This window comes from Orycteropus afer, unplaced genomic scaffold (genome assembly GCF_000298275.1).
Source record: "Orycteropus afer afer isolate SDZICR_OR568_19922 unplaced genomic scaffold, OryAfe1.0 scaffold00059, whole genome shotgun sequence".
NCBI lineage: Eukaryota > Metazoa > Chordata > Mammalia > Tubulidentata > Orycteropodidae > Orycteropus > Orycteropus afer.
The window spans coordinates 6,767,310-6,782,316 of record NW_006921646.1 but is presented as its reverse complement, the minus strand read 5'-3'; the positions used below and the strand labels follow the sequence as shown (position 1 = coordinate 6,782,316).

At 48.9% G+C, this 15,007-nt stretch overlaps 1 protein-coding gene across 1 annotated transcript in view; it reads left to right on the top strand.

The window, feature by feature from the left end:
* Positions 1-15,007, top strand: part of MDGA1 (MAM domain containing glycosylphosphatidylinositol anchor 1) — an 87,259-nt gene that overhangs the window by 65,467 nt on the left and 6,785 nt on the right. The window contains exons 7-14 of the mRNA XM_007939416.1: positions 126-455; positions 3,905-4,201; positions 5,018-5,302; positions 7,184-7,335; positions 8,199-8,376; positions 8,617-8,640; positions 9,721-9,873; positions 10,365-10,499. Coding sequence (XP_007937607.1) covers positions 126-455; positions 3,905-4,201; positions 5,018-5,302; positions 7,184-7,335; positions 8,199-8,376; positions 8,617-8,640; positions 9,721-9,873; positions 10,365-10,499 — 1,554 coding nt within the window. The remainder of the gene's footprint in view (positions 1-125; positions 456-3,904; positions 4,202-5,017; positions 5,303-7,183; positions 7,336-8,198; positions 8,377-8,616; positions 8,641-9,720; positions 9,874-10,364; positions 10,500-15,007) is intronic.

The following is a 15,007-nucleotide window of genomic DNA, read 5'->3' as shown; positions in this document are numbered from 1 at the left end:
TTGTAGCCCCAACCTCCAGGAGGGCCAGTTTGAGGGGAAGAACTGGGTCTGAGTGGGGGTGGGACAGGAACCTGTCTCTGGCTTTGGGCCATTCCCAGCCACCCTGCCCTTCCCTCTACCCATAGCCATGAAGAATGCCACGTTTCAGATCACCCCCGACGTGATCAAAGAGAGTGAGAACATACAGCTGGGTCAAGACCTGAAGCTGTCATGCCACGTGGATGCAGTGCCCCAGGAGAAAGTCACCTACCAGTGGTTCAAGAACGGCAAGCCAGCACGCATGTCCAAGCGGCTGCTGGTAACCCGCAATGACCCTGAGTTGCCTGCAGTCACCAGCAGCCTGGAGCTCATCGACTTGCACTTCAGTGACTATGGCACCTACCTGTGTGTGGCTTCCTTCCCTGGAGCACCTGTGCCTGACCTCAGTGTGGAGGTCAACATTTCCTCTGAGACAGGTGGGCAGCTGGAGGGATTTGGAGGAGGTCTGAGGGAACCGAACAGGCCTACAGAGGGGAGGCTGGGCAGCAGTTTAAATGGAGGCCAGATGGAGGAGTACACCATTTGTTCATGCCCAGCACATATACTGACAAAAAAAAAAAAAACTCAGTACCATCAAGTAGATTCCAACTGACAGAGAACTCCATTGGGTTCTGCGGCTATAAATCTTTACAGAAGTAGATTGCCCCATCTTCCTTATTTCTGGTTAGCAGCCAAATGCCTTATCCAGTATGCCACCAGAGCTCCTTACACATTTATTGAGCGCCTGTTATATGCCAGGCATTGTGTGCAAGGTGCTGGGGTACAGTTGTGGGTAGAACTGCCTTCATCAACCTTAGTAAGGAGACAGATATTTTTCAGTTAATCTCACAAATGAATATATTTTTGCAAACTGCAGTATACGAAAGTCAAGAAAGAGTTCTTTGAGATAAAGTGTTTAATCTTTGAGATAAAGTGTTTAATCTGACATCTGAGGAAGGGGCAGGATTTTACTGGGCCAAGGGGATCAAGGAAGGATTGGGAGAAGAGTGACGCAGGCCAAGTGATCAGCATGTGCAGATGCACTGAGGCAGGTTGGCAGGGCTGGATTATGTAGGGCTTTGTAGGCCATGGTAAGGATTGACATCTTTATTCCAATGATAATAAATAACAATAATGAAATAATAATAGCTAACATTTACTGAGGGTTTACTATGTGCTTTGATGATTTTGTGTTTATCTCATTTGCCTTCATTATATACCTGATGGGGTAGATAGTTTGTCTTCCCATTATATCCATGAAAAATTTAGGCTTAGAGAGTTTAAGAAATGTTTCTAAGGTAATACAACAATAGGTGGTGAGTCTGGGATTCAAATCTAGGCAATCTGACTTCTGAGCCCACTATCTTAGCCACTATTAAAGGGCTCACACTTGAATGACAGATTAGAGAGGATGACTTTAGAGCAGGTCTTCTGAATGTGTTGTCCAGCCCCCAGCACCCTGTACTAAAAAACTGACTGACTTTGGCTAAGCCCCCTCAACTCTCTGGGCCTCAGTTTCTTCTGTGTGACAGAGTGGACCAGATGGCCTCGGAGACCCCTTCCTTCCTGACATCTATGACTGTTAGCTGTGATGGAGTGTGTGATATGGTGATAGTCAGAGGGAGAGGCCCAGTGAAGCTGGAGGAGTCAAGGAAGCCCTCTGGAAGGAGGTAGACTTGAGCTGGGCTTTGGGAGTGAACCAAACTCCCCCATATTCCACAAATTCCTTTTGCAAACTCCTCTGTGTCAGGCCGTGGGTGAGGAGCTGGGAATCCAGATGCAAACACCACAGCTCTAACCTCAGAGCTTACTGCTTAGCCAGAGGAGACAGACATATGTGGTGGTGGTGGTGGGGAGAGGAGGGGAAGACAGGTGGGATAGGCAAGGCAAACAGGACAGGAGGAAAAGGAGGGATATGTAGGAGGCTGCTTGAGGTGTGCTTCATGTGAGCCTTGGAAGATGTGTTGGCATTTGTCAAGTGGGTGGACAAACCCAGGTGGGTGGACAACAGGTAGAAGGAATGGGGAGTTCCCAAGGTATGTGAGACTTGATGTGTTCAGGGAGTATATTCCTTACAAATGGATCCTACAGCTGAGACCCAGGATGGGAGAGGGGAGATGAAGTTGGGAGGTGGCAGAGTTTGGACCATGAGAGCCTTGTTTGCAAAGTCAAAGAGTTTGAGCTTTAAGCTGAGGGTAGTGTGGCCTCAAAAGGAGAAGCAGCCCTTTAGCCTTGTGTGTGCGGGTGGTGGTGGTGGTGGTGGTATAAAGGAGTGTTTGTATCCGGGATGTTTTAGAGACAGGGAAATCAACAGGACCCAGAGATGATTCCTCCATTTAGCTCACAGGTCTGATGCCTAGGGCATGGAAGCTTTTTAAGGTCTTGTGGAAATAATTTAGACCTTGGAAAAGCAAATTAATTGGCTCTAAAATATGAAGGAAAAACTGCAGAATTGAAGCCATAAATGTATAAATGTCTACAGACTCTAGATTATACTAACCAGATAACTGAACTCAGCTTGGCTTTTAGGGTTATTTACAAATTATATTTAATGTAGGACATGGGTGCACTTTTATTTGTTTGATGTGATGTAAGATGGGCCCCATGGAGTCTTCAGAAGGCCCTCCATTGGGCAATATGTTTGATGGATTAAGTTTGGCTGAGTTAGGTTCATCTGTGAATAACAGAAAATTCTTAACTAATAGTGGCTTAAACAAGCTAGAAGGAGCCCTGGTGGTGCAGTGGTTAAGTGTTTGGCTGCCAACTGAAAGGTTTGCGGTTCAGAACCACCAGCACCCTCCATGGGAGAAAGATGTGGCAGTCAGTTTTCATAAAGATTTACAGCTGTGGAAGCCCCATGGGACCGTTCTACTCTGTCCTGTAGAGTATGACTTGGAATGGACTCAATGGCAATGGATTTGGTTTTGGTTTTCTTTGGTAAACAAGCTAAAGTGTTCTTCATGTCCAAGTCTGGAGGTGAGCCAGGCAAGTTAGCATGGTGACTCTGCTCCACCAAATCCTCAGGGCCCCAGGCTCATATATCTTCTTGTTCTGCCATCCTTAGCACATGCCACTTCAGTTCAAGATGGCAGTTCCAGCTGCACCCAACACTCTGCATTCCAGCCTGCAGGAAGGAGGAAGGAAACAGGGGTCCAGGCTCTCCCTTTAAAGATCCCTCCCCCTCATCATTTTTCCTCATATCCTATAGGCAGAGTTTAATCACATGGTCACAGCTGGCCACATGGCAGGCTGGGAGATGTAGTCTTTATTCTGGGTGGCTGTGTGCCCTAATATTCTACAGGTTTCCCCTGCTATCCAAAAGTAGAGAAACCTTTTGTAAGCTGAATTGCAGGTGAATAAACAATTACCATTAATTTATATGGGAAAAAAATTTTGAGCATTCCCAGACCCAAAAAATAACCTACCAAGTCACCAAGTAACACATAAAACCTAAAATAACACTAGCATATAGTGTTCACAGACACAGTTCAAAGCTACAGAGCAATTTGATGCTTCGATGCTGAGTATAGTCCCCAGAGAAGGAACATGGCAACCATACTCTCCCTGCCTGCGGTGAGTGCTGCCTCTTTAATAGCTGGTTGTAAATGATGAACACAAGTATTGCTGAAACCCTTTTTCTTCCAGTAAAGGCAAAAATTCTCTTTGTATTTCTTTTGGTTAACAAAAACAGGGGAAAATGTAGGCCTTTCGTAAAAGTGAAGTAGCTTAAAATGAACTTGTGAAAAGTGGGGGATACCTGTATTTAGAAGGAGGGAAAGAGGTTGGAGGACAGACTAGCAAGTTAGTGCTTGGGTTAGGGAAGCAGGAGCCCAGGGACAGAGGCCAGTGGGGGCTCTAACTCTGCTTCTCCCATCCCACTCCACAGTACCACCCACAATCAGCGTGCCCAAGGGCAGGACCATGGTGACTGTACGTGAGGGCTCGCCCGCAGAACTGCAGTGCGAGGTACGAGGCAAGCCGCGGCCTCCCGTGCTCTGGTCACGCGTGGACAAGGAGGCTGCGCTGCTGCCCTCGGGGCTGCCCACGGAGGAGACTCCAGATGGGAAGCTGAGGCTGGAGCGTGTTAGCCGCGACATGAGCGGGACCTACCGCTGCCAAACAGCTCGCTATAATGGCTTCAACGTGCGCCCCCGCGAGGCCCAGGTGCAGCTCAACGTGCAATGTGAGTTCCACCACCCCATCCGGATTACCTTCCCAGCTGTCCCTCTCGGTCGGTTCCCAGCCCAGCCTGATCTCTCTTCACCCCTCCTCCCAGTCCAACCCAAATCCTCCACCTATGCCTATACCACAAACCTTCCTTGATAACCCCATCCTCTAGGACACGGAGGCCTGCGGCCCTTGCCCCACTTTGACCATCGAGTGCCCCCCCCCCCCATCTTCATTCTTAGGTACCCAGTGAGCAAAGTAATCTCGGGATTTTGAGAGATGGACACGGGGGGTTTGAAGGAGGAAGGACACTCAAAGAGGGCACAATAACAATGATCAAATAACATAACGATGAGCGTTAACTCACCTAGTGCCAAGTGTGTTTTGTGTACTGTATTACTTCTTTTAGCCCTCTACTGTGGATATTAGTCCCTCATTTTTACAAATGGGAAAACCGAGGCACAGAGAGGTTAACCAACTTGCCTAAGGTCTCACAGCTAGTAAGTAGTAGTAGGGCTGGGATTTGACCCTAAGTCATTTAGCTCTAGAGCGTGTTCTAAACCCCGAAGTTCTGCTGCTTTTTATCACACCGGGATTGAAGGACCCATTTAAGGAGCATTAGAGAATCAGTCTGCAGAAGCAAGGTTAGAGGGAATGGCCGGAAGAGGGGAATCTGAGAGTCAGGGAAGTGTGAGGTGACTGTTGTCTGAGTGTGTTGCAAGTGTGTATTCGCCCTGAGACCCTTTCAGGCCGAGGGGCACGCAATAGTGGCGAATGTGTCGTCGCCTCACTTGGTGGGGAGAGCCCGGCTGACCGCCGCTCCCGCCCCCAGTTCCACCGGAGGTGGAGCCCAGCTCTCAGGACGTACGCCAGGCGCTGGGCCGGCCAGTGCTCCTGCGCTGCTCGCTACTGCGCGGCAGCCCGCAGCGCATAGCCTCTGCAGTGTGGCGCTTCAAAGGGCAGCTGCTGTCGCCGCCGCCTGTTGTCCCAGCAGCCGCCGAGGCTCCCGACCACGCGGAGCTCCGCCTCGAGGCCGTCACTCGCGACAGCAGCGGTAGTTACGAATGCAGCATCTCCAACGACGTGGGCTCGGCGTCCTGCCTCTTCCAGGTCTCGGGTGAGCGTCCCGTCGGTCCTGGCCACTCAACCTCGCCCTCTTTGGCTCAGGCTTCACCTCAACCGCAGTCCTACCCTACTCGGCCTGAGCTCCGCCCTTTGGAGCCCACCTAACCAGCTGCCTTAGAGTCATGCCTTCACAAGGCCCGCCTATGCCAGGTCTAGACCTGATCCGAAAAAAACCAAAACTCACTGCCATCAGGTCGATCCGACTCATAGTGACCTCCATTGTTGTTTCCAGAACTGTAAATCTTTATGGAAGTAGATTGCCCTATCTGCCTTTTGCGAAGCAGCTCGTGGGTTTGAACCAGCAACCCTCTAGTTAGCAGTCCAATTCAATCTAATTAGACAATTGTCTAATTCAATCCATGACTTCCTCTTAAAGCCCCGCCCCTCCACACGTAGGCCACACCCATACTAGGTACGGACGGTCCCTTTAAAGCCTACCAATAGCTACCTGGGTGCTCTAGTAGCTTAGTGCCTAAGGCATTTGACTGCTAACCAGAAGACTGGAGGTTCAAACCCACCAGCCACTACTTGAAAGGAAGGTTGGACTATCTACTTCCGTAGTGATACCACCTCAGAGGTAGCTATGAGGCAGATCGGAGGTAGCTATGAGGCAGATCGGATTCCACTGCAGTGAGTTTTTTTTTTTTTTTTTTGCAGCCGGTGCTCACTGAGCATATGCACCCCAGGCGCAGGCTCCAGGGCTCTCAGCCTCAGGAATCCTAGCTCTGGCTAGTAGCTGGGTAGTAGGCTTCGGGCTTGTCCACTTCAGCCCCGCCCACACCAGGCTTAGATCTGCCCATGCAAACCCTAGGCACTGCCCTACCTCAACCATCTTATCTCTATCCCTCTTTCCTTGTTCGGGGCCTCAGTGATGGGAAACCCCTAACCGTCTTCCCCAACACAGGCCCTGAGGGGCCTCAGTTGTAGTTTAAAGAAGAGAAGATGCCCTTCAGCTACTTCTCTTGACTATTGGAGGTGGCCGTGGTCCAGTCAACACACATGATGCAGGCCTTGAGTCCCAGAAATACCCAACTCCTCACCAAGCCATTCTAGGGTGGGCTGTTTGGGGTTTCAGATGGGCTGCAGGTGAGTCAGAAAGAGGTGGAGGGTTGTGGTGATGGCTGAGCGGAAAAGACAGGGACTGCCTGGGTTGCTGGTCTCCACCCTCTTCCTCTATTTGGGGAGTCCTGCCTCCTTGTCCCATCTGGTGGCAGCACCCCTGGGAGCCCAGGACTGCTTGTCCCCATTTCACTGCACACCACCCCCCTCAGCTTTCCCAACAGCTCTGGACTGCCTGGGTCTTTTTTCAGCTCTGATGCAGCTCCCCTCACTCAACAACGGGAATAGAATAGTAGCAGGTCACTGGCCACTTCCTCAGCCCACCCCACCCAGTCCTGCCAGCCAGAGGCCCCTGTGACATTTCCCACCTCCTTCCCCTTTCCCCTGTTCTCCCACACTTTCCCTGTCTCCCCACTTTTTTCCTTCTCTATCTCCTCTCTTCCTTTTCCTTCAATATCCCCAACCTTCTTTGTCTTCCCTCCAATCCTCTATTATCCCTTCTCTGTATCTCTCCAAATCTCTCTTTTCTCTATTTCTTCCTTGATCTTCATCTCCTTTGTCACCAATGTGGTCTCTTGGAACTCCCAATCTGCCTTCTCCACCTCTCCCACCTTCCCACCTACCTCTCCCTCATTCTCCTCAACTCCCTGTTCTCCCTACATCTCTTCTCACAATATTCCCTTTCTCTTTGTCTCCCCCATACTGTCTCTGCTCCATGCCATCCTCTTCTGTCTCCCTCTCCCTTGACTCCTCTCTCTGTTTCCCCCATCTCCCCACCTTCCACGGCCCCATGCCCCCCTCCCTGCCCTCTCAGCCAAAGCCTACAGCCCGGAGTTTTACTTCGACACCCCCAACCCCACCCGCAGCCACAAGCTGTCCAAGAACTACTCCTACGTGCTGCAGTGGACCCAGAGGGAGCCTGATGCTGTGGACCCCTTGCTCAACTACAGACTCAGCATCCGACAGGTGGGCCAAGCAGGAGCTGGGGCCTGGGTACAGGCAGGGAGTAGTGGGCTTACTCTGGAAATGCTCGTCGAGCATTTGGGTTGTAGACAGGGGCTTGGACATCTGACCCTCTTCTAGACGGAACTCCTCCATGGGAAGAGAGAAAGTCTTCTGGACATAGTGTCAGGAGCTGGAAGGCTCTGGGGACCTGTCCCCTCTGGACTTTTGCTCTGGGCACAGACAACTGACAGAGGTCTACTGGGACTATAGGGGCCAGAGTCAGCACTGCTCACAGAATATAGAGTCTATTCTGGTGTCAGGAGTTAGAGGTGGGAGGTATGTGTCTTTCATCTGTGGGATCTCTAGAATCCAAGGCCATAGCCACTATCCTGGTCTCATACCCAGTATAATTCCACATAGTTCTGCCAAGGCCAAGGGATAGTTTGTATGAAGGTTAAGCATGTGGCTCTAGGGCAGACTGCCTAGGCTAGAATCCCAACTCTGTGTGAGCTTAAGTAAGCTACAAGTCTCTCTGACTTCAGTTTTCTCATCTGTAAAATGGGGGTAATTATAATATCCTACCTCATTTCTGCTATTTTCAGGATTAAATGAGTTAATAAAGGGGAAGTGTTTAAACAGTGTCCACACACACTGGTAGCAAAAATATGTGTTGTGGTCCCTATTGTTATTAAGATAGCCCTGAGAGATGGGCATGGTAGGGGTGATTGCCCCATTCCACAGATGAGAAAACTAAGGGCCTGACCTCCTAGTCCTGTGCTCTTTCTGCTCCCTCACACTGCACCCCAAGTCACATCAGGGGCCTGGACTGGTACTGTGGTGGAGGGCGTGACTGCCGGGCATCTGGAAACTCTCTGTATCTACAGCTAAACCAGCACAACGCCATGGTGAAGGCCATCCCGGTGCGGCGCGTGGAGAAGGGGCAGCTGCTGGAGTACATCCTGACCGACCTCCGTGTGCCTCACAGCTATGAGGTCCGCCTCACGCCCTATACTACCTTCGGGGCCGGTGACATGGCCTCCCGCATCATCCACTACACGGAGCGTAGGTGGTGGTGGTAGTGGTAAGGGTGGGCCCCTTTCATGCTCAGAGACCCCTTGCACCCCTATGTGTTTCCTGGGCTCAAGGCTCCCAGCTGCACAGCTCCTACCCCCCTTATTGTAGGCTTGGCCCTTCGGCCTCAGTCTTGGCTCTGAGGATCCTGTCCCCAGGTCCCCGGTGCACCCTCTGCACAGCTCACACCTCTGTTCTGACTTGGTTTTTTCTCCCCGTTTGCTTTCTCAGCCATCAACTCTCCAAATCTGTCAGGTGAGAGCTCCCTACCTCCCACTTCCCTTCCCCTTAACTGACACAAAGCCTCTCCTGGTGGGTGGTAGGGACCCTGGAGATACTCAAAGATGACTTTTCTGTTGTGTTTCTATGGGTTTGAGGGGATGGAGGGCTGATAGCTGAAGAAGAAATAGAAGTGATCAGGACTGGGCTTGGAGATGTTGTATCTGGGATTATTTCTGGGGCTTAAAGTGTGTGTGTAGGGGGGCCAGGCAGGAATGGATTAGGGACATCTCTAACCAGCGTCTTTTGTCCTTACTTAACACCATTCTTGGCTGCTGTGACTCTCTCAGCAAATACCCACACTGTCCCCAAAAGAAAAAAAAGACAGGCCAGGCTAATGCCCTGTTCACTGGGGCCAGGATCCTTAATCAGTGGACCTACCAAGGGATCTATGTATACAATTCAGGTGTCCAGGAGCCTGAAACCTGGAAGGGTGTATAGTGACTTCTTTATTTTCCCTAACTTCTAGCAGAAACTTAGCATCCCCTCACATTATGAATGCAGGAAACAAACCACAGTAAAGTGTAAGCAGTACCTGTGACTTTGTCATCAGTAGGAATCAGATGTTTTCACACCACCTTGCAGTTGTGGCAGATATCTCACAGTATCATTTACCTTCTTAGTATTTCAACATTACAGTGGTTATTGGACCTAACACTCGATCTTGTGATTTAGGTAATCAAGAAGCCCATTTATTACTATATCACACATTTGGGTTTTTCAAAAAGCATTTTGACAATTGTGTTTCAATATAATTGATTTCCTTTGTAATCCTATGTATTGCATTTTATGCATCTCAAATCATTATTCTGAGATAGGCTCTTTAGGCTTCACTGGAGACCAGAAGGGTCTGTGGCACAGAAAAGGTTAAGAAGTGATATTCCAGAAACAAGTTCATCATAGGTACCTTTGCCTGGTCCTCAAGCACTGGAATCCTGGGCCCATTGTTTGGGTGCTTGGGGGTACCTCATGGGTGACAGGGTACAGTGAAGCTGGCCGGAGAGACTGAGAAGGCTGACCCTCTTTGTCTCATCACCCTCCCTTTCCTCAATGCAGACGACACCTGCCACTTTGAGGATGAGAAGATCTGTGGCTACACCCAGGACCTTACAGATAACTTTGACTGGACACGGCAGAATGCCCTCACCCAGAACCCCAAGCGCTCGCCTAACACTGGTCCCCCTACTGACATTAGTGGCACCCCTGAGGGTAAGGAGCATGGCCTTCTGCCAGGAATGCTTCAGGGAGGAGTTTAGTTGTAGGGATCCCTAGTCTGGGAGGCTAGGGGATGGTGGGAAATGGCCCGTGAGCTCAGGGAAGCCCTAGTCAGAGAGAGAGACACACAGACAGCCCTGCTCTCAGGGAGCTCTAGTCTGAGGGGAGACACAGCGCTGCTCTCAGAGAGTCCCAGGCTGAGGGGAGACATGGCCCTGCCTTCAAGGAATCCCAGTCTGAAGGGGGAGACACAGCTGTGACCTGATAGAGGATCAGGAAGCAGAAAAATTGCAGCAGAGCTAAGTTCTCATGAGCAGAGGCACAGACTCCTGTGCTGTGCTATAAGGAGGGGAGTATGAAATGGGATGGAGTGAGGCACCTCAGGTTCAGATAACTGAAGTTTAGGCAGGGAAGGAAGTGGGTGGGAAGAAGCTGGGGTAGGGTGAGGAAGAGTACATTGTTGTAGATCTCCTCCTCCCCTACAGGCTACTACATGTTCATTGAGACGTCAAGGCCTCGGGAACTGGGGGACCGTGCACGGTTGGTGAGTCCCCTCTACAATGCCAGCGCCAAGTTCTACTGTGTCTCCTTCTTCTACCACATGTACGGGAAGCACATTGGTGAGTCCAGGGACCATGTAATATGCCTGAGTGTGTGGGTGCGTGCTGGGGGGTGGGAGGGAAGAAGTCATCCACGGGGAGCTGGGGATTGGCCCAAGTGAAGACCAGGCTTCCCAACTTGGCTAAAGCACAGGTCATTGGAGGAGGTGGGGACAGAAGGTTGGCAGGGGGCAAGTCCAGAGCCAGCTTGTCCAAGGTCTTGAGATTATCAGGCCTTCCTGAGTCTGCAAAGAAAAGGCTCTGTAACAGAATGAGATGAATGGGGATGAAGCAAAGAGGAGGTTGCATGTATTGAGTTCCTGCCAGGTGTTAGCTGGCATCCTAGGTACTTTGCATGTGTGGTCTCATTGACCCTCACAACCACCAGGTCAGGGAGGTATTTCCATAAAACTCAGAGAGGTGAAGAATTTGTCTAAGACCACATAGTAACCCAGGTCTGTGATTCTCCCAAACCTGAAAGATGGGGTTGAAAGGGTGTTGCTTTTTGAGCAGTGAGAGGAAGTCCTGTTTCCTAAGTGCAGGAGTGAACCTAAGGAATGCCCTATTGGAAGAAAATGGGAGGCATGTGAGATTAATAAATAATACATCAGTGCAGCTCTCACTCTGGAGCACCTGCTCTGTGCAGATATCAGGTGCTGCAGAATGCATGAGTTCCCCATCCTCTTGGGACCTACAGTCAAGCGGGAGAGACAGACCTTAAACAACTAATTGTACCAGATAGGATTTAAGTGACCACTGTCACATGTGTCTGCAGTAGGAAAGGGGCCAAGACAGTTCAAAACAGGGAGATCTAATTGAGTCTGTGGGGCTAGTCATGGAAGTCTCCATTGAGGAAGTGACTATTTAAAAAATATTTCATTCATGCTGTATGGAAAGTGAATTTGCTCTGTAAACTTCCACCCAAATCACAATAAAATATATAGATACATATTCATTCATTCATGCGTGCATGCATGGGAAAGTATTTCACATGAAGCAAAAGGTACCAAAGGACATAAGAACAATGCTCCTTCTGTCTCAGTCCTCTGCCACCTAGAGCCACTCTCCAGAGGCAATCAATGTGCTGGACTTTTGGGTAACTTACCAGAGACACTTTATGCATACAGAAGCCAGTATGTGTATACATATACATACACACACACACACACACACTGAGAGCCTTCTCAGTGGCAAGAAGACTGAGATAGAAGGAGCATACATATCCATCCACACAGAGAGAGACACATACATACACACACTCACCTTTGGTGGTGTCAATAGGTAAGCACTTGGCTGCTAACCAAAAGGCTGGAGGTTAGAGACCACCCAGAGGCTCCTGGAAAAAAAGGCCTGGCAAACTATTTCTAAAAAATATCAGCCATTGAAAATCCTATGAAGCACAGTTCCACCCCAACACACAAGAAGTCGCCATGAGTTGTAATCAGCTCAACAGCAGCTGGTACTGATATGTGTGTATGTGTTACTTTCAAGTTGATTCAAACTCATAGCAACCCTATAAGAAAGAGTAGAACGGTCCCATAGGGTTTCCAAGGCTATAAATCGTTACAGAAGCAGACTGACACATCTTTCTCCCATGGAGTGGCTGGGTTTGAACCACCCATCTTTTGGTTAGCAGTCAAGCACTTAACCACTGTGCCACCAAGGCTCACACACACACACACACACACACATATATACATACATATTTTTTTTTTCCCTGTTCTATGTTCTTCTGTTACATATACTGTTCTATGCCATGCTTTTCCCTCTGAACATCCCCACATCTTGGCAGTCATTCCTTAGCAATCCATAGAAAGCTTCCTCGCTGTTTTCCTTGGCTTCACAGCAGAGGAAATGACTTTTAGCAAGTATAGACCCAAAGACTTATGGATGGACACATCTCCACGGCTGAAAGGATGGGCCACACTGAACTACAGAAACAGAACCAGAAGCATGGGGATCCCAACCATCCACACAGGCCAGTCCACCTGTGGTCACTAAAAGAGGTACAGGGAGCTTGAACTACACCCAGGAGACATTGTCAGAGGGGCTGATAACAGAATGACTTGTGAAGTTTTTGTACAGTGTTTCAGCAGAAATGTATTATTCTTTATAAAATATCCCTATAGTTAGTTATAACAACAAAAACATTTTTCGTAAGCCCAGCTTACATGTATCAATATACCAACAAGGCTAAAACTCTGTGCTAATTTACTTTTAGAACTTTCTAATGTGCTCCAGTCAGAGCTGTCATTATTACCCAATTACAGTGATGCTTCAAATCACATGGTTTCATCTGCACACATTACACACACACACTGCTGATTTTGTTGCAGCCCATATTTTAATACTCACAGTTTTTGTCAAATTTTCTGGTGTTTTAGCTACATTATTGTGGTAATTAGTATTTGTGAACCTATATCAATAACTTTTTTGAGACCAAAATAGTAATTAAAGGAAAAGAAGGAGAAAAATAAAAAAAGGCTTCTGCTCAGTTACCAATAATGTTGTAACTAATGATGTTGTAATTCAATGTAGAAAGATTTTACAACATTTTGTTGTTAGAATTCAGATAATCTAAGAAATACTACATGTAAACAATTTTCAACTACATATATCACTTATTATTATATGATTAGAATTGATAACAAACAATAAGAATTCTGTATGGTGTGGTACAGGAGGAGGTCCGTGGTGAGGGGTGGTGTTGCAGGTGACACCATGAGTTGTCTCATTGGTTGACAGTAACCCTAGTGACATCACTGCCTGGGAGCTGTCCTTCATGAAAAGCTTCCTCTGGCGTAGACTAGGATGGGTGACCAACCATATCTCCCCACTCTGCCTAGCCCTCTTGGTTCCATTTTGGTTTCTGCAGTGAGGTAACCAATTCATTCTACTTCTCCCAGGCCTTTCTAGTTTTAGCACTAAAAGTCCTACACCCCAGGAACCCTCTGAGTCTCAGGGGGCAAACTGGGACAGTTGGCCACTCTATCCCTAGCTTTAGAGGGGCTCTGGGGACCCAACTGCCAAAAGGAGCCTGTTGGGGCTGGTATGGCCCTGGAGATCAGGCTTCATGCGCTGGGTACCAGGGTACCTGGGAAGAAAGAATGCCCCTAGGGGGACAGCCTGTGAAATAGAACTTGCTTCCCATTCCCCAAAGGGTAGACCATTGAGTGAAAGCCTCTGGGAAGCAGATTTGAAGTCCACCTAAGCACCACCCTGTAAGCATCAGCTCTGCCCACCCAAGGAGTGGGCTGTCTTGGGAGATAGTGAGCGCCCTATCTCTGGATAGGAGAACCCCTCTTCCAGATCATGTTACTCCCCTGCTCAGTACCCTCTGAAGGCACTTCCACCATCTTCTCCAGGTCTGCAGGGCTCCGTGTACCTGATGTGGTCCCTGCCTGCTTCTTTGACCTAATTTTCTCATCACTTGTCACCTCACTCCACTCAGCTCCAGCACACTGGTCTTCTTGCTTTTCTTTATATACTTGAGAAAGGTTCCTGCCTTGGAGGCCTTTGCTTGTGATGTCCCTTAGCCTGGAATGTTCTTTCTCTTCATTCACATCTCTTTGGATTGGCCCCTGAGAGCCTTATCTCTAATAGTAGTCTCCCTCCCTCTCTATCCCTTTCCTGGTGTCATTTTATTTATGGTGCTTGCCACCGATAGAACATAGTGCCATGAGGGCAGGGATCTTTGTCTTATTCACAAATGCGTCCGAAGCACCGAGACCAATGCCTAGCAAATAACCCATTGCCATCGAGTTGATTCTGACTCATGGAGACCCCACATGGTGCACAATAGAACTATGTTCCATAGGGTTTTCTTGGCTATAACCTTTATGAAAACAGATTGCCAGGCCTTTCTTCTGCAGCATTGCTGGGTAGGTTTGAACCACTAACCTTTAGGTTAGTTAGTGAAGTGCAAACCATTTGTGCTACCCAGGGTCCTGCCTAGCACATAAGCCAAAACCAAACCTGTTGCCATTGAGTTAATTCTGACTCATAGTGACCCTATAGGATAGAGTGGAACTGCCCCATAGGGTTTCCAAGGCTGTAATTTTTATGAAGGCGGACTGCCTCATCTTTCTCCTGAGGAACAGCTAGTGAGTTCAAACTGCCAATGTTTTGGCTAGCAGCGGAGCACTTAACCCCTGTACCACTATTGCTCCTTGCTTAGTGCATAATCAAAAACCAAAAACTCACTGCCATCAAGTCAATTCTGACTCATAGCAACTCCCCATTGGGTTTCACCCTATCTTCCTTCTGTGGAGTGGCTGGTGGGTTTGAACCGCCAGCCTTCTGATTAGCAGTCAAGTGCCTTAGGCACTACTACGCTACGAGAGCTCCCAAAAGCATGTTGTTGTTGTTGTTAAGTGCCGTCGAGTCGTTTCCGACTCATAGCGACCCCATGCACAGCAGAACAAAACAAGGCCCGATCCCGCGCCATCCCCACAATCCCTGCTATACTTGAGCTCATCATTGCAGCCACCATATCAATCCGTCTCGTTGAAGGCCTCCCCCTCTTTCGT